This window comes from Egretta garzetta, unplaced genomic scaffold, assembly GCF_000687185.1.
Source record: "Egretta garzetta isolate BGI_Z169 unplaced genomic scaffold, ASM68718v1 scaffold68, whole genome shotgun sequence".
NCBI classification, from domain to species: Eukaryota; Metazoa; Chordata; class Aves; order Pelecaniformes; family Ardeidae; genus Egretta; species Egretta garzetta.
Genome location: NW_009260774.1, coordinates 1476230 through 1494536, shown reverse-complemented (window position 1 = coordinate 1494536; position 18307 = coordinate 1476230). Strand labels below are relative to the sequence as shown.

Below are 18307 nucleotides of genomic sequence, written 5' to 3'. Positions count from 1 at the left end.
CTCTACTTCCCTTGTTATGCTCCACAAGAATTTTTATATATACATATATTTACTTAAGGGAATATTGCTGCTTTTTATCAGTTGCCTTTATAGTTTTTGTGCCTGATAGAATGCATTATGAATAATTGTCGTGGTTTAACCCGGCTGGCAACTAAGCACCAGGACAATAATATAGCTTGAAAATTAAATAATAAGCATTTTTTTAATTCTTCTTTGTTAAACATGTCTTTTCAATAATCAAAACCTGACTGAAGACAAAATACTAATAAATAAGTGAGATTAAAAATCTGGAAACATTGTTAACAGTGTTCTAAGTATAGCTACTTGCAAGGTCCTTGAATAATATTCACACCTGTAGAAATGACAAAATAGACTGTAAAATTGTATGCTGATAGCATCATTTCTAGTCTACAGAAAACAGAAGGAAAAGCTTCATACTTCAGGTAAATACCCGTCTCAGGTCAAGCACCCAAAATTAGTAGTCACCTGTGAAATCCCAACCAAATTGCAAACAATCATTTTCATACCACAGAAGTTGCGACACAGATGAGTTCATAACATTTTTGAGGCAGTCAAAAATGTCAGTGATTAATACTATGGAAAAAACATTCATTGCAAGATTTGGACGGTGGACCATGTAGCAACAAATGATGAAGACTGAAGTAAATATCCAGCTGCCTCACTGAAAAGAACAGAACACAGAACAATGCTTTAAATATCAAATTTATTAAATATGTGTGGATAGGCTTTAGCTTTGTGTTGATTCAGTTTTGTCAAGGACAGTGACACCAATTATTAATAATATTCTAAAATGTTTTGACCTTTTCAGAGCATCCAAAGTATTACTTTAAGCTTTCAAGATTGATTTGGTATTTCACTGGGCATGCCAAATTTATTAAAAGGAACTCATTTTTATTTCAAGTTAAGCATTTTGTACACTTTGCATGCTGTGCAAAACTGAACTTATACCAGATAGAACTATCACTTTCCTTCCCCATCTGTAACCTCAGAACAAGGACTGTGTTTTTCATAAACCTTGTGAACACGTTTGAGTACTGCTGGAAACAACCATTAGAAGGTGTGGTATAGAGAAATGCTTCATGAATCTCTATCAATTTATTATCCCAGTTTAGCAAACTTCTGCATGCGCTTGACTCTAAACATATTAGTCCTATTGGTTTCTCATTAAATGCTTTGCTGAATCAGTTCTGTTCCCTGGTCTGTGAACCTTAACAAAGGATTTTCCTATGCTTTATTTTAGCACATGTCCCTAATGAGTATAACAAGTATTCCCAAACTGACAATGATACTATGAAATTTTTTGTTATTGTTTGAAAACTTACATGTGATGAGTAGCGATCTATTTATTTCGGTTCCTTTGATTAGATGAAATCAAGTCTATTCTGTTTTCTCTTTGTCATCTTGGGATACTTTCAGAGATGGAAGCCCATCCCTTCTGTTCTCCCATTTCCTCAGCTGGACTCACTTTATGATGGCATTATATGTCCAGAGACTGCCTTATATTGCAGGATAGCTTTCTGATGCAGAAAAATTGTCTTTTTCTAATGGTGGAAACATTTACTACACATGACCTACTTTTTTACTGTGTGTTTACTCTGTATTGATCTACTTGAGCAAGTAATTCAGTGAAATAGGAAAGAATCAATATATTGAAAGTAGTGGGCGTTCAGGCTTCCGGTACCTCCAGTATTTTTGATCTGGGGAGTTTATTTTGGATGAGAGAGATAGAATTTGGCCCAATGCTGCACATCTCTATTACACTTGTATCTGAAAGGAAGATAGTCTACAAACCTTTCTGTGGGTCCCTCTGGAAACACCAGTCTCTTCATTCACTTAATTCACGCCAATAGCATTAACATACCAGTGCCTGTATTATCACTAGTATAAAAATTGCATACTAAAGTCCTTTTAGTGTTATTATTTGTACCATTTCCAAGGCACACAAGGGCTTGTGCTGTCTGATCTATCTTCTCTGTCCAAGTTTGAACGACACTGCAAGGAAGATGTAGGAAAGAATAGTAGACTTAATTCAGCACCTGCAGTAGCAATGCTAGGAAGACACCGTGAACGAAGTGGCCTACAGTCCTTTTCACTGAGGAAGCAGTGGAATAATATGCGTCTGAAGACCGTGCTGCACCAGCTGCTTTGCACATGATTGACTGAAAGCTTATGGGGATGGGAAGTGACCTCAAGCTTGTGGAACTTCATTATCATAACATACGGGATAATCAACAATGGTTGTGAAATTTTCGGATGCGGAGGGCCGCTTTATGAAGATGTCTCCGAGCTGCCTCCATTCCTTTACCATTCTTGCACAACATTTTTAGAATCCATACTGGTGTTCAGAAGAGTTCCCACTGCCTTGTGGAGTCTTGCAACCCTCAACTCCTACTAATCAGTGGCTAAGCAGCTTTACGTAGGCAAGTCCACTGTAGGCAAAACAGTGATCAAAGTCTTCAAGGCCATTCATGAGACACTCTTGGTTTGAATAATGGTTCTGAGTCCCATCAGTGAACTTACTGTCCTTTGGTCCTTTTAAGTTCCTGAAAAGTGAGAGAGCGTTGAGGGGATCCACATTACCATCCAGTGCCCAGCCCAAGACACACCCCGCTGGAGTGTTCAGTTCTTTGAGAAGTTCTTTGAGAAGACCACCTGCTTTAAATCTAATAAATTATTGCTCACTGATCCTCTCGTATTTGGTAGCAGTCATGAGGTTAGCAACCTCCTGGCACTGTTGCTGAGTTATCTGATTGTTTTCGTGACACCTTTGTCACTTTCAGATGAACAAGTAATGTTGTTGTTGGATTTCTGGGAGGTGGAAGGCATTTCACATATTGGGAAAGTTAAAGAGATTGAACTAGACTGTAAAAATAAGGTAATAAAAAATAAAGGGTTCTGCAGTGGGGAAGAGTAACAGGAATTAAGGCAGGTAAAGATAGGAAAGGACTATGCACAAGGCGTGTAGCTGATTGAGGAAGGATCAGCAGAGTTTCAAGAAAGAATTGAGAGCTGGCAGCTGAGGCAAATGGTCCCATGGCATTTGGCTCTCTAGAGCATCAGATGGACCCAGGGTGTTTGAGAGCTCTGCCCTGCGTGAGAGCATCCGTCCTGCAGGACTTTGCGGTGGCATGGTCCTCATGTGGGGTCAGACCCCTCAAGCCTTTGAGTGTATCTCAAGGGAAACTGGGAGGCTAGGCTACTCCAGGAGCAATCAAGCTCACAGACACCTAAACTGCTTTGAGAAATGAATACCAACATATGGTGGATGAGAACAACCACGGGACTGGCGGTCAAAGCTGCATTGTTGTTCTGTATCATCTTGTTAGGTAAAGCATAGTCTATGTTGACAGAATAATAGCTATGCAAGGCAACAGGACTGGCTGGCTTTTAGATTCAGATAACTTTAACATGATTCAGAATCATTATGTTACATTTTTAGCCTGTGAAAACATGTCCTTCCCCATCTGCCTCAACACAAGTGGGTGTGGCTTGTCATACATGATTCAAATCAGAAGTTTGACCTGTTTAGGCAGACTGTGAAGAAGTGATAGAACGACGCACATATATATTTTTTCTACATTGATCAAATTGTTAGATTTAAGATTTTCAGCAAAAGAAGTACGTCACATTTACCTCTAGGGTATTTAGCAGAATTGGAGAATTCTGGTAAATTCTGCTCAAGATTTAAGATGACTGACCTTTTACCATGTTTAAAATAATTTGTAAGAGATACTGGGGGAGGGGGAGTGAACCAAAGCTAAATCTAGATATGGAAAAAAGTCTTAGTAAAAAATATTGTTCTTCAGGTTATTAGTGACTAGGCCTGGATTCTTACAGCTGTGCCAAGCTCACATTGATTTCAGTTGGAAATGGGTGCCCAAATATCTATGAAGACATGTTCTTTAAAAGGAAAATACTTGAAAATGCAGTCCAGAGGAAGGGCAGATGGGAGCTATGAAATTGTTGAGCTGTAAAATTATAGCTATGAAACTGTGAGGTATAAAAGAAAATTGGTGGCTTTAGGTAAAAAAGTAAATTAATAAGAAGTCTAGGGCAAAAAAGAGGGCTGCAAAGGAAAGAATGGCAGGCAGGATGCCTGGGAAACACCAGTGGAGATAGACTGGAACATGGGAAGAACCCTCAAGCAGAAGAAGATGTAGAAAAAGCTTTGTTGAATGATACCAGCAAGAAGAAAGACATTGGTAGGAAGGCAGAGGTGACAATATGATGAGTGGAAGCACAAGTGCAAAGTGGATGCGCAAGCACACCTCGACACCAATTTTCAGACTTAAATGCAAAGAGAGAAAATCCCTTTTTTTGCCTTCTTGTCAGCAAGAATGAACTGAGCTCGGAAAGAGATTTTTGGCTGCAGACATGACAGTTTCACCAAAAAAATTAAATCAAGTGATTGACCTCCAAATGATTTAATGGCTTGGAAATCACTGGGAATGCAGAAGAACGGTGTTTACTGGTCTTTACTCATCTTTACAGAATTAAGCAGAACAAGGATTGAAAGTGGGTTTACTATTTGTAACTGAGTACTCCAACCATCAGACTACTAGCCCTTGTAAGGGATGTCCATGTTACAAGAATTTTGTCCATATTCTGTTCTGACTTCAGGACCTTTGCAACAAAAAATTAGTCAAAACCAGTATGTTCTGATTTCCCAAAAGGAAAAAAAGAAAGTTTGTAAAATTCCTAAACGTTCCTTCTTGATAGAGAAGCCACACCGACAGCCTATCAAGTCCAACTATTTGTTGAATTTGTATTTCGCTGTAGGGGCTCAAAAAGTAGACCACTCTACAACCCGTTGGAAGATGGGAAATATGTGACTCACATTTCAGAAATAATCTCGTTAATAGAATGGTAGACTATGCTTTCCTTGAGCAGTGGCTGAAGTACCAAAATACTGTGTCTGTGTAAATAGCTTTTAACTAAGACTTTTCAAGCAGTTGCTCATCATGTTTTTACCTGCATCTGAACTAGATGGAACTAGCATGGAACTACACTATGGCTGTTTGTTTTACACTGAACTCTGCCAGTGTAATCCACGGGTGGTAGTGTTTCACCTGCCAAGTCTCTAATCAGGGCATAACTTCATATCTCGACCTACTCCCTTTTCCCAACATTTTTTTCAGTTGCTCTAAGCTATAGTGGCTCCGGTTCTCTGCCTTTTCGATGTGAAGGAGGGCAGGATGTTTTTGCAACAAACCAGACTTATATAAATTCTGGGATGAACCCTTTGTGGCTGTACGATGCTGCAATGCCACGCAAGTCAGTGAAGATGTGGTGATACAATGTGCTGGTCTGACCCAAAAACTCAAAGTAGATGCTGTTAACACCATCAAACAGATGTATTTTCTCAATCATTATTATTTCAAAAGCAGACTTACAGTGACAATTGCTTTTTATTAAAGGAGAGATTGGTTCTCAAACACCACTTAAATGCATTTATTTTCTTTTCTTTACTTTTTTGCTGCTTGTTCCTTATTAAATTTCCACTTGACAATTGTTTTTAATCGCTTCTGAGAAATAAGTGGAAGTGGTATTTTTTATTAGTGACAAATGTTTTCATTTGTGGTAAATCACAAAATGCCTGAGTTCAGGTTGCCTTTACCTTGTAGATATATCTCCTTTAAACCAAGTGGAAGGTACTTACTAGACAGCAAAGCTATGGGCCACAAAGCCAGCCTTTGCTGAGCTGATAAAGACAGATGACAGCAAAGAAGAGAGGACCAAGGCACTGTCCCTGCTAATACATTTTGCTTTAGTTGTCTAAGCCATTACAGTTTGGACTGATATTAGATGCATGGATTAAAGTCACATTTCCAGTGATAAGTGTGTTCATTTCAGTTGAATCATATGATGAATACTGGTGTGCTCCTGGTAGTTCTGATAGAAGAAATAAAGTAGTTATCTCTTCACTTCCTCCATCTTGAATGTAGTCTTCATTTGTATTTGTTTCAGTTAACTTAAGATTAGAGGTACAATAGAGGTTACTGCATATGTACTAAATTCAGGTCTGACTAGGGAAGTATAGAAACATAGCTTTCACAACTCTTTACTGCAGTTACATATTCTTAGCTTAAATTTATAACCCATTATATAAAATCTAGTGATGCATGTAAAATGCCTCTTAAATCAACTTCAAAGCAACTTTATTTCACTTTTTTTTAGGTTACTAAAAGTATGGGATAGCTGAAAGTGAAGTATCAAAAGCAATCTGAATTTTAAACTGAATTAATTATGGTATGAAGGCACTATTAGTGTAACATTATGGCTGGATGTTATACGCATCTGTGAGGCAGGAGCATCAATTATGAAGACACAGCTTAAGTACTGAGGGGATTCTGTCTCTCTGAATTAGTAGAACATATTTTGTATTTCTATAGCCATTAAATCATAAGAGGTTAAAAAACTTCACAAACATTACGTTTTGGCACAGTTTAAGGGAGGGAAATAATACTGGTAAACATCTCGTTCCAGACCCCATGGGAAACTTAATCAAGATCAACATAAAACCAGTTGATCTGCCAGTTCTTTCATACATAATGAAATGTTATATTGAACATTTTATTAAGCATTTGTAAAAGATGCTGTAAGCCCCAAGCAGAGTCTCTGGATCCTGTAATAAAATAAACAATAAAATCATCCTTCAACGCTTACCTCAAGAACTACAAAAGAAACTGTAAGAAAAGTTCATGCAGCAATTAACCAGCTGGGGGGTGTACCCGGATTGAAATCTATAGCACTGTGGGACCTTCCACGCATTTCATACATCATAGAAGCCTTGTATCAATTTGGTCTCAGGACACAGAAGACCCTACACATTAGTAACAGCCTATTAAAACTACTGCAGACAACAATCGTGTCTGATGTGTTTCTTAAAGAGGGTTATTTTTGTTACCTACACTGCAGCATTATGATAAAGGCATAAAGTTTATAGTATAAATTAAAAACCATAATTCTTAGATTTACAGTAGATTGTAAATACGTACTTGTAAGGTTATATCTGAAAAACTACATGTTGTGTAGTATCCGGACAGATGTTCAATTTTCTGTTAAACCAGATAAATGCTATTTCCTTGGAGAGGTATATATTAGAGGATAACACACTCATTAAGCACACTACAGATTTAGCCACATTTTGCAGATAGAAGAAAGCAGCAAGTTCTCTGTGGCCAACAAACTGGATTTCAGGAGATTTGCTTTTTAATAAAGAACAATTTTTGTATCATTAAGTACTTTACTCATGGAAATACAATACTTTTGATATTGGCAATACCGAATTTTAGTTCTGGTTCGCCCAGGACAAAGACCTGCACACCTAACTTCAAACACTGCTAAGGACTTGTAGACTTTTTCGCTTCAGAAACTGGATAATTATGTAAGAAATGTGATGACATCCTGGAAAACCAGAACTAGAGAGTAAGGGAGGAAAGTTTTACCTAAAAGAGGTGGCTATAACAACGCACGCTCAAAAGTTAAGCAGAAATATCCCTTACCTTTCAAGACTTCTGTTCAGTCCAGATTCAGTAGAATTGGCGCACAAAAAGTATTTCAAAAGCAAGATGAGTTTAAGTCCTATGGCGAAGAACTGCAGATTCCCAACATTTCCAGCAACTGAAGTTTCTCGTCAGAAGGAAGATTTAACTGCCTTTTCTGCTGCTTTGCAATGATAATTAATTCCTATTCTTTCAGTGACAAACAGTACAGTGATGCCACAGCAAATCATCCTGTCATGAAGCAGATGGAAAATGGAGAAATCAAGACACTAACAAACAGGGTGGAGCCCAATCCACTCTTCTCATGCCAAGACAGTGATTTCTTTTCTTGTTCTCCTGACTTCAGAGATCCACCCAGTGTCATAAATTGGTATTGAAGTTCCAGAATGCCCTATCGCGGTACATAACACTCTAGGGCACCACTGTTTTAATCTCAGAAAAGACACTATTTTTGACTAGCTGTGAAAAAAAAAAGATGCATTCTTAATCTGTGAAAGGAATCTGTATTTATTCCTTAGCATGGTCATAACAAAACTTGGTGCTCTGCTTTTTCACATAAATCTGAGGTATTTCAGTTTTGGCAAATCTAGGACATCACCGTAACAACAGGAGGTTATCTCACGGCTGCCAAGTCTTGCTACCGTTCATATTTTTTCTTGATGACATTGGGTAATACGAATGCAGAAGGGAGAATGACTTAGATTGAAACAAAATCTTCTTAGGAGAAATCTGAAGACTTAAATAAAAAGTGAGTATTTTTAACATCCATGATTATTTTAGTAGAATGGATGATGATTTTTCTGATAACATTTTGCATTCTTCTGTCTTGAGCCTTCACCCAGCCTGCTTTTGTGTTAATTCTTTGAGCCTCCCACTTGTAAGTCTGTTCAACTATCTGGAATTCATCTTAGATGTTTAATGTCTCTGTGAGTAAAGTACTTGCATAAAAATCCCCTATTTTTGCCTAAAAATTCAAACTTTCATCAAAGGCTTTAGATTTCTCTCTTGCAAATGAGGAACTTGAGAAGTCTGGATGAGTCAGTACTTCCACACAATAGAGCTTCTAAGGTTTTTTTTTCTGAAAACTGATCTTACAGTTTCACTAGAAAATTCTCAGATCTGAAAGGTAAGTAGTAATGAAAAGTTGTCTATATGGCAATCAGGCCACTGGTAGCCGCTGGCTGGATTAAGGTACTAACACTTCTGCAAAGATGGTTAAGGGTCTGATGTTCATGGATTCATTGTCTTAGGACACTTGTGTTGTATATATAAAAGTTAAGTTCAGCCTATGGAAGCCACTCTCCTCCTATTAATTAACACAAGATTTCTGCTATGTGTCCCCCCTCTGAAGTCAATTGGCATCAGGTGAACTGAAACAACTGGTAGAGAAATTTTTCTTTCTCTGTTAACTAAGAGAAGACCTTGGCAATAAATTTATGCTGCTAAATAAATAAACAGGACCTGGCTGCAGCTGAAGCACTGACCTCTCTGTAATCGACCCTGCTTAATTGTAAACTTACTCTCCAGCTGTATTTGGACTGCTCCAACTAGCTGTTTCCAGGAGGTCCCTAGAGAGTGGGCTAGTCCTAAGCACAGGTTGGCTTTGAGGCCAGGGACTCGACCCAAGCCCGCTTACTTAGCAGCACAAAGTCAAATGTTAGCCTTCTGTGCTTTACATTTGAGCTTTTGTGAATATCATCCCCTTCCACTTCTGTTCTCTTGATGAGTTAAGATTCCTGAGCTTTCCTGAAGATAGTGTAAAGAAGAGATGTTTGGAGCCAGACAGAACACTTCAAATTCTTGAATTTTCCTACATATTGATAGTTCAGATTAGGGTGAAGAGTAACAGTAAAGTGCTCAAGAAAAGCTGAAAAAATTGTCCTGGCACTGATGGTCATCTCACACCTCTTTATATATCAGTTTAAATCTCCAGGACTGCAATCCCAACACTTTTCACAGCTACCAGCTGAGAAGGAAGATGTGTACCTTTTCTTTTAATGTAACTTTTATAAGGCATTAATTTTTGAAAGTCTGGCTCCCTTGTTGATATGTTTAATAGTATAAATACTCAGGCCATGTGGTGATCCAGGTCTAATGGGATGTCTTTTTCAGCTGGTATGAAAAGACATCCAATGGAAAAAACAAAACAAATCCCAAACAAAAGAAATCCCAGAAAGTCACTGGTGCTGTTTTTTTTAACCAAAAAAACCCCATGGGTTCTCTGGTCCTGGGTCATCCCCTAGCTGTTGCTGTTCCCCACCCTGTTGCAGCCCACCTTTTAAAAGGGAAACCCCAGCACATTTCCAACTCACACAGACATACTTTCCAGTGAAAACAACTCCTGTCAGCAGCCAACATTTCTCTTGCTGTTCTGCCCTGCAGCATTATGTCGTGCCCCTGCTGATGGAGACCACGACGACTATCTTTCTGTCACAGAACAACTCCTGGTACCCCTCCATGACCTCAGAGATGTTCCCCTACAGAAGCCAGACATCATCCTTTTTGTAGTTGGGTCCTGGCCCTATGGCTCCATGGGGCATCCAGCTGCAGGGTGCAGTGTTTGTATTTCTACCAATGCTCCAGAAGCTTATTCATTGCCAACCATCTTTTCAGCACAAATTGCAGAACTTGTTGTCCTGAGTCCTGCCTCTGTACGTGCACAAGGGCAACCAGCCACTGTTTATACCAATTCCCCATATGCCTTTCAGGTTGTGCACAACTGAAACACAACTCAGCTTAACACTGTCTGGCATTCCTACTCAGAACGACTGCTATGTTGAAGCTCTTCTGCTAGCATTGCTATTACCCTCTTTTAGCAATAGTAAAATGCTAAATATCACACAAGAAAATGCCTTAACTGATCAATCAGCAAGGACAGTGGGCCTTTCTGGCCGGCACGCTCCTGAACATGCTCTCATCAGCCTTTCCACAGAGCAATCACCACCTAGTTCTCTTTCAGAACTCTATTTTACAGTACCCAGTTCTGCAGGACAAATACGCTGCCTGGCTGTGCCAGGGCTGCCAGTTACACCTCGATTCCTTGCGGTGCTCCCTGGATGGCCACCTCATTGCACCTCAGGTTCTCCTCCCTTACCTTGCTGGTGTGACCCACCTGGTGGCTTGCACTGGCACATGGGGGGGGGGGTGTGTGATTGCAGCAGATTGGTTTGCTCCAAATTACTCTGTAACAGCACAATGATACTGCAGCACTTGTCCTGTTTGTTTGGCCCATAACATCAGACAAAGGGTCAAACCCAAAGCTGCAGCACACCCAAACCCATGGGGTTCCTTTGTAAATCTACAAATGGATTTTATACAGATGCCAGAACGCTGTAACTACAAATACACTCTTGTAATCATAATCACGTTCTCAGGGCGGGTAGAGGTCTACTCATGTAGACATGCAGATGCTACTACTGTCACCAAGAGAATGCTTTGTTTTGGAATATATCCCTTGTACTACACAGTGACCAGGGGACTCATTTCACAGTTGCCCATGTGGTTGGTAAAAGCCCTAGGAATCTAACAGCTGTAAAGCTGTTGAAAGGAAAAATTCTGTTTTAAAACTAGCTAGCCTGGCCAAAACGTGTGAAGAAACTGGCCATAAATGGCCAAACACTTTACCATTGGCCCTAACACACATCAAGAGCACTGTGAATAAAAAAACATGCACTATCCCCATATGAAATTGTAATGCGTAAACCTGTAAGGTTACTGCATACCCCACATAAGCCACTGCATTCATTGATCCAGGCTACAGATGACTGATGATGTTGTGCTGAATTACTGCAAGGCTGCAATGAAATGTGTGAGGACTATTCACTCCCAGGTAAAAGCATCCCTTCCAGAATGTGCCTCTGAATGTGCCATTCTTGGGAACGTGGAGACTTGTGTCTACACTGAGGTGACAGACAGTCAGACAGACAACTCAAGATCCACAGAATAGAACCCACAAAGATGCTCTGTCCTCCAAGAGTTGAAAGTCTTTATATCATCACATAAACTATTAAAACATCTTTCTTCAGTTGGCCTACCATTATGCTAAAGACACAGATGTTTCAAAATGTTGGGTGTGTTGCCATATCCCTTATCACTCTAGTGAAGGTGTCACAATGCTTCCTAGGGCATGTAATTCATCTTTAGAAAGACCAGTCTGGAATCCCCAGAGGGCAGAAATTTCTTGTCCAAGATTGTCCCCACTGACAATAAATGGGAACTGATCCAAATTGATCCAGTATGGGTGTGTGTGAAGCTCCAACTCCTACCCATCACCTGGGATTAGTTGATCCTGGCAACACTTGTTACCTGAAAGCAAATGCAACATGCTACATGGGACAAAGTAATTGTACCAAAACTATTAATTGTCAGAATGATACTAGACATTTATTTGATAATTCACAAAACTGTGAGTTGACATCATCTTCTATACATACTTACTTGGGAGCCTATTTCATTCGTGGTATAGTAGCATACCTGTGGCTCCAATGGGATTGGTTTGAATTATGTTATATTGGGTATATAACCCCAGCTGTTCAACATCTGTCTTCTCTCCCCTCTGAATATTCTCAGAAAAGGCAAGCTATCTCAGAGCATGAAAAATTTGGGACTGTTATGCTTCCCATGTATGAGGTGGCGAGAACCATTAAAAAAATTATCAGCTATTATTTAAAGCAAATTGGTAATAACACTGCAGATTCTTCTTACCACATAATGACTGAAATTACCACTATCCATACAGTCCCCCTTCAAAACAGGTTAACACTTGATTGTGCTGGCTCATAAGGGCAAAATATCCACCTTAATTGGAAAATAATGTTTTATCTCTATCCTAGACAATTCTGAAACCATTTGTGATTTGAGTGAACACATTTAAAAGGATGCATCCAATGCAAAACAACCCAATAATTGTAACACTTTCTTGAATACGTTATCACAGGGGTGCTACCAACATCGCTCATCTTTGGCCAGTGGTGCATCTGTCTTGGAGCTGGCTGGAACTGGCTCGGTCTGATATGGGGACAGCTTCTGGTATCTTCTCACAGAAGCCACCCCTGCAGCCCCCCTGCTACCAAAACCTTGCCATGTAACCCAATGCAGTGCAACACCAGTGGAACTGGTGCAACACTAGTGAAACTGGTTTACTTGAAAAGCATTTTGTCAAAATAGTAATAGATTCTGCAGTATTTGTACTTGAAAAATTACTATTTAAGTAGTATGGAGAATTCATGTAAAATGAAATAAGTAATTTATTTCCTAGTGAACAAAATGCAGTCTCAGTCATCCAGAAATACTCACAGTTCCCAAGGGCAGGTTAAGATGAAGAAAACTTTCTTTCATGGTCAAAAAGGAAGAGTTACTACTCCTACCCTGTGTCTCCAACAGCTCAAATCTTCACTTGTGACCAATGCAAATAAACAAGCACCCTCTTGTAACGCTTCATTTCCTCCAGCCAAAAAGATGTTTATTAAAGGCTCTTTTATTGTTGCAACAACTAACTTACGACTTGTGTCCGAGACCAATTTCATTATCCTTTGCTCTGAGTATAGGCTGTAGACAATACTACTTTAAAAATGGTTATATTGAGGAGTTTTAAGAATGGAGAAAAGCTGCAGGACATAGTAGGGCATTGCTTCTATATGTTTCTAAAGTGTTTGTAACAAAAAGAAAGATACTGTACCTTGATGTAGATAAAAATGCTATAGTACAATTTCACCCATCTCATCGGAAAAAAAATGTCTCGGGTGAAGTTAATGAGAGGTTTATTTTTTTCACTTCTTTCTTCTTCCAACATTCTGTGTGCAATCCAACCCACGGCAGTATTTACCTGTCAAATAGAAAAGGTACAATTGTTTATATTATTTTAAATCATGCTAATTAGAGCCCTTAGATTCAGATTTTCTGTTTTAAGGAATATTCAAAGTATTTAAAAACCATTTAGGAAAAACATGAAAATACTAAAATAGTGGAAATTGTTGCACTTAATCATCCACATATGTACTTGCACACCTGTTAAAGGGTAAAAAATGACTAGATATTTGACCTGTTAAATGTCTCTAACATGAAATTGGCTGTAGCGTCCACATACTATAAATAATAACTCTCTCAATCTTTTACCTGTAGAGGAATTAAACTCAAAGATATTTTTAATTAGTAAAAATAAATGCATATGGTAGAATGGGAAATGAAAGGAAAACCCTACAAGGTCTTTCTAGTTCTTTATTTTGATCAACCATGTACACAATCTGAAGAATTAAGGAAGGCCAATCGTCCCATCAAAGGGCAAAAAAAAGCCTTACACGCTCAGCGCAGTCTTTGGGGCTAACCTGGGAGTAGATGTACAAGTACAATACAAACTCGACAGAAAAAGCCAACAGTCGTCTTTGCCTCGAAGAGGGCATGGGGTCTATGGTTCAGGTTCTGACCTTGCTTGCTTTCTTCTCAAAATGCCATTCATTTCTGTGAGTCCTTGCAGAGAGGCTTGTGTAGAGCCTCAAGTACCAACACAGGATCCTCGATTGTAAATCTCAGGGGACAAAGGAAAGGGCGCTGAGGTTCCCTAGGGGAAACTGCCATTCTTTTTACCAACATCTAACAGGAGGAAGTTAACTGCTACTTGTGTTCCATCTGAAGCTATCTGCAGCGATTATTTTATGTTCCTAAAAATAAAGCCTCTTCCAAAAGAAAAAAGCTTCTTGTATGCACTTTGAGAAAGACTGAACTCACAGAACCAGCTCTTCCATCAGACACTGTTATTACCTGAGGTGAAAAACCAAAATCACATTTTAACATCTTCCAGATTTTAAAGATGTCTTCGTAGCAACTGAGAGGTATTGAATAATTAAACAGTCATAAAAAGGAGATTTTTCTCATCACTGAGTGAATGTCTGAGAGCATATCAATGTGACTGATTCATATTTTAGCATTAACATAGCATTAGCACAGCATTGACATAAATACCAAAGTAAAGATTACAGGTACTTTTTGATTTGAAAAGCCTTTCTAAATTTTCTTCTGCAAAGTATCTCATTTTAATCTCATATCTCATACAAATATCTCATACTTTTCTCTTGTATTTTTAACTCATCCAAGGGAAGATTCCTTAAGGCATTTAATATAATTTGCTCAGGTACATCGCTTGGTGAAATACTATTTGATTTTAAGCCTCTGGTGAGACAAGTATTTCGATCTATCATTGTGCAGCTCTGCCTTCTGTTTGAATGTGATTCTTCATTCTTTTATTCGATCTTACTGTCTCCACAGGATTCCGCTTTACTTGTAGTAATTTCATGTACTTTATGTGGTAAACATGTTACTAATTTTCTGCCTCAAACTTTGAAAATGTGATCCTTTTAATGTTTGCTGGACCAGAAATGTGGTCACTTAAAGCAAAAATAACACTGAGATCACTAACTCCAGCGCTGGTTTTCAGCTCTGGATAAAGAGCATGAGACACATATCATAAGAAAATGAGAATACAGTAATTTTTTACATTGGGGATATTTAAATATTTTAACAGAAATAATATGGCTAGGATTTGGATAGCTGCACTAATGGTTGTAGTTCACATTTGTAAAATATGCAAATGAGCCTTAGTTGTATTAAAGCTGTGTAACCATCCCATGAGCTTTGCTATTTACCTTTCAATACAGAACTTGTTACCAACAGCGTGAGCTGAGTTGCAGAAAGGGATTTTGAAGAAATCTTTCAATTCAGTGAGTCTTAGCTGCCTATGTACGCAAATTTCAGCAATACAATTGCATCTTCACAAACATGCTATTTCTCCAGTGCTTTTTTGCCCATGTCTAGAGGTACAGATAATATTCAGGGAACATGATAAAGAATAAATCAAATTCTGTGCTCCAGTATTAAGACATACGCTTTCCTATATTTCAAATTATTCCATCTGTATTTTACTGAAAACATATTCAGTATTTAACACAAAAATTTGTGCTCTAGCAGCAATATCAGATCTCTTTCAAAGAGAAATGAAGTAAAATGCAGCGAAGATAAAATCTCTTTACTTTGGATTTTGTTTTAAATTTACAAATTCCAGTGAAACCTCACCAAAAAATTTTTCATCTATTACCCATGCCATAAGCAAGGAAGTTTCTCAACGTTTTCTCTTTGAATGGCAGGTCTCGCAGTTTTCAAATGTTTATGGCCTCTCATTCAAATAGGTAGATACCAAAATCAGCAGATCAACACATCCTTTTTACGCATGACTTTTTATTCCCTTTACAGAAGACAACGTAACACTATGAATTTCCCTGTTTGTTAACAGTGATGAATACAGCTGATGAACCCACTTCTTCCTGGAAATTTAGACATAAAGTTACTTGCCTGATAACCCTAGACAAAAGAAAAAAGCAGGCAGTATCAGATGACTGAAATAAAAGAAGGGACATATGATACCACAGGACACGCAAAAAACACTGGAAGATTCTCAGGATCTCCTTTTTCAGATGGTTAAGTATCTCAGCTAGAAATTTATCATACAGGTCATGTAGCATTGTTGAATAAATTGAGCACACTTGTTGGATGAAATTTAGGCAAACATACAGTAACAACAGAGTGGGAATAGACACATCAGGTTAATTTCCCATAGAGCTGTTGCTGCTTTGCCAGTCCTTACAGTTCTATTAACATTTTTCTTCCCACTCTGAAAGGTGCTGATAATAATTTCCTACTGGCGTGTGAAAACACTTAAGAAATAAAGGCAATTTTACAACGGAAACCGGAACCAGATGATATGCAAAGCTCTGAGATGCCCAAGTAAGCAAATGCCTCCTGGGAGGGCAATTTCTGCAGCTTAGGTATAGTGATACTGAAACTTCTTTGTTAACTACAACAGATCAGATTTCGGACGTGGAGGTAGGCTCCTAGCGCTGTTTAAGAAACCTGCCCGACCTCCAGCTGCCACTTCAGAAAGTTTTCAGTAGGTCCTGTGTCATATCTGCTAGCCCTCTGTGGATGTTTTTAGGACTGTGGGATACGTAAAATAGTATAAGCCACCGATGAAGCATGATTTCTAGAGGCAACATCTGTTTGAATATAAGAACTGACACAAATAACACACTACTGTAGTATGATGGATACCTGTAAAAAAAAAAAAAAAGAAAATGCTAACTTTTAACTTGCTTCATTCTTCCTTGTAGACATCTTAATAGAATCACGTCCTGGTTTCAGCTGGGGTAGACTTAATTTTCTTCCTAGCAGCTGGTATAGTGCTGTGTTTTGGATTTAGTACCAGAAGAATGTTGATAACACCCTGATGTTTTAGTTTTTGCTAAGCAGTGCTTACCCTAGTCAAGGACTTTTCAGCTTCTTACGCTCTACAGACTGAGGAGGCTGGAGGTGCACAAGAAGTTGAGAGGGGGCACAGCCAGGACAGCTGACCCAAACCGCCAAAGGGGTATTCCATACCATATGACGTCATGCTCGTTAAATAAACTAGGGGAAAGTTGGCCAGGGGGCTGCTGAGCAATTGTGCATTGCTCATTTTGTCTATTATTATTGTTTTTTCCCCTTCCTTTTCTGTCCTATAAAACTGTCTTTATCTCGCCCCACAAATCTTACTTTATTTTTTCCCAATTCTCTTCCCCATCCCACTGGGGGGAGAGAGCAAAGAGCCTGCCAGGTTAAACCACAATAAATCCACTTTGTTTTAAATTGAAAAAAATTAAGAGAAATTTAGGAGATGATATATGCATTCCATTACTCCACCCTGAGTTTTGTATGAAATCAAGTCATTGGAAAGGTATCTATTCTAAGTCATGAATTTTGTCCAGTTAGGTCAAAACAAGAGGATGCAAAGTGTTTTGAGCAAAGAAACATAAGTTTGTTTGGCATGACATTTTGGACTTTACAAAGCATATGCATTATCCACTCTCCTATTCTTGTTGTATCTAAAGAAAACCTAGAGAGAAAGGCAAAGAACAAAAATAAATAGTAACATGATACTGAATTTTATTTTTGGTACTTGTGCTTTTGTAGCACATTCTTCACTGAAAAAAAAACCCTTCATAATTCACCCTTAGGAAAAGCACAGAAAGGCAGCAGTCTTTCTCCAAGTTTTAGAACCATGGCAAGACATGTAAAGACATTTAGCATACACGATCATTGCAAAGAAATTCTCAGGGACTGTGCTAGTTTTTAGAAGTCAAAATTTGTGAGTTTTCCAGGAGACGCCAATTCAACTTAGGAAGGCTTTATTTAAAATAAGGTTTCTCCATCTACCCAAGCAAGCCATCGCTGCTTGCCTGACAACACCCTGGTAGGAGGCTGAGTCCGCATAATAGGTAAGGTAGTACCATAATACTCAAATTAGTGGAATTAACACAAATGATTTAACAGGTTATGTAATTGCTTCACTCTCTCTGATGCTTACTTTTCACTCCTATCACAGAAGCCATTAAAGACAATCTGAACTTCTATGCAATTACAGGTCAGGACAGCTCCCCAGAAACCTCCCTCCTGAAAATATTAACAGCAGTTTAGCTACTGGGAAGGAGCTGGTGGGCTAACGATGCCTACCAGGGTGCTGAGCACTGCCAGGACACCCACTGCCTTTCCTTCTTTAGAGCCTGTGCACCCTTTTGGGGGTGGCAGGACACAGGCCCCACCACAGGAGAGTCTGTGGCTCGGAGGAACCCACAAACGCGCCCAGGAGGGGCTGTGCCCCAGAAGCACCGTGGCTGGCGCTGCCCCGGACGGTGCTAAGGGAAGCTGCCATTAACGTGCTTGTGGTAGAGAGGAGCCCAGCCCGCCACCCAGGGGCCCGC

General features: G+C 39.1%; 1 protein-coding gene and 1 long non-coding RNA gene across 2 annotated transcripts in view; one reads left to right on the top strand and one right to left on the bottom strand.

Annotated features, from left to right (window-relative positions):
- Positions 1–7409: 7409 nt before the first annotated feature.
- LOC118453055 lies at positions 7410–17615 on the bottom strand. The gene is made up of 3 exons (XR_004842942.1): positions 17558–17615; positions 13204–13350; positions 7410–7985 (listed from the first exon to the last, which is right to left on the bottom strand). It is a non-coding gene; the product is annotated as an uncharacterized LOC118453055 (long non-coding RNA).
- A 436-nt stretch (positions 17616–18051) lies between these two features.
- The window catches only part of ZFC3H1 (zinc finger C3H1-type containing), a 45325-nt gene continuing 45069 nt past the window's right edge, over positions 18052–18307 (top strand). The window contains exon 1 of the mRNA XM_035901677.1: positions 18052–18164. Coding sequence (XP_035757570.1) covers positions 18052–18164 — 113 coding nt within the window. The remainder of the gene's footprint in view (positions 18165–18307) is intronic.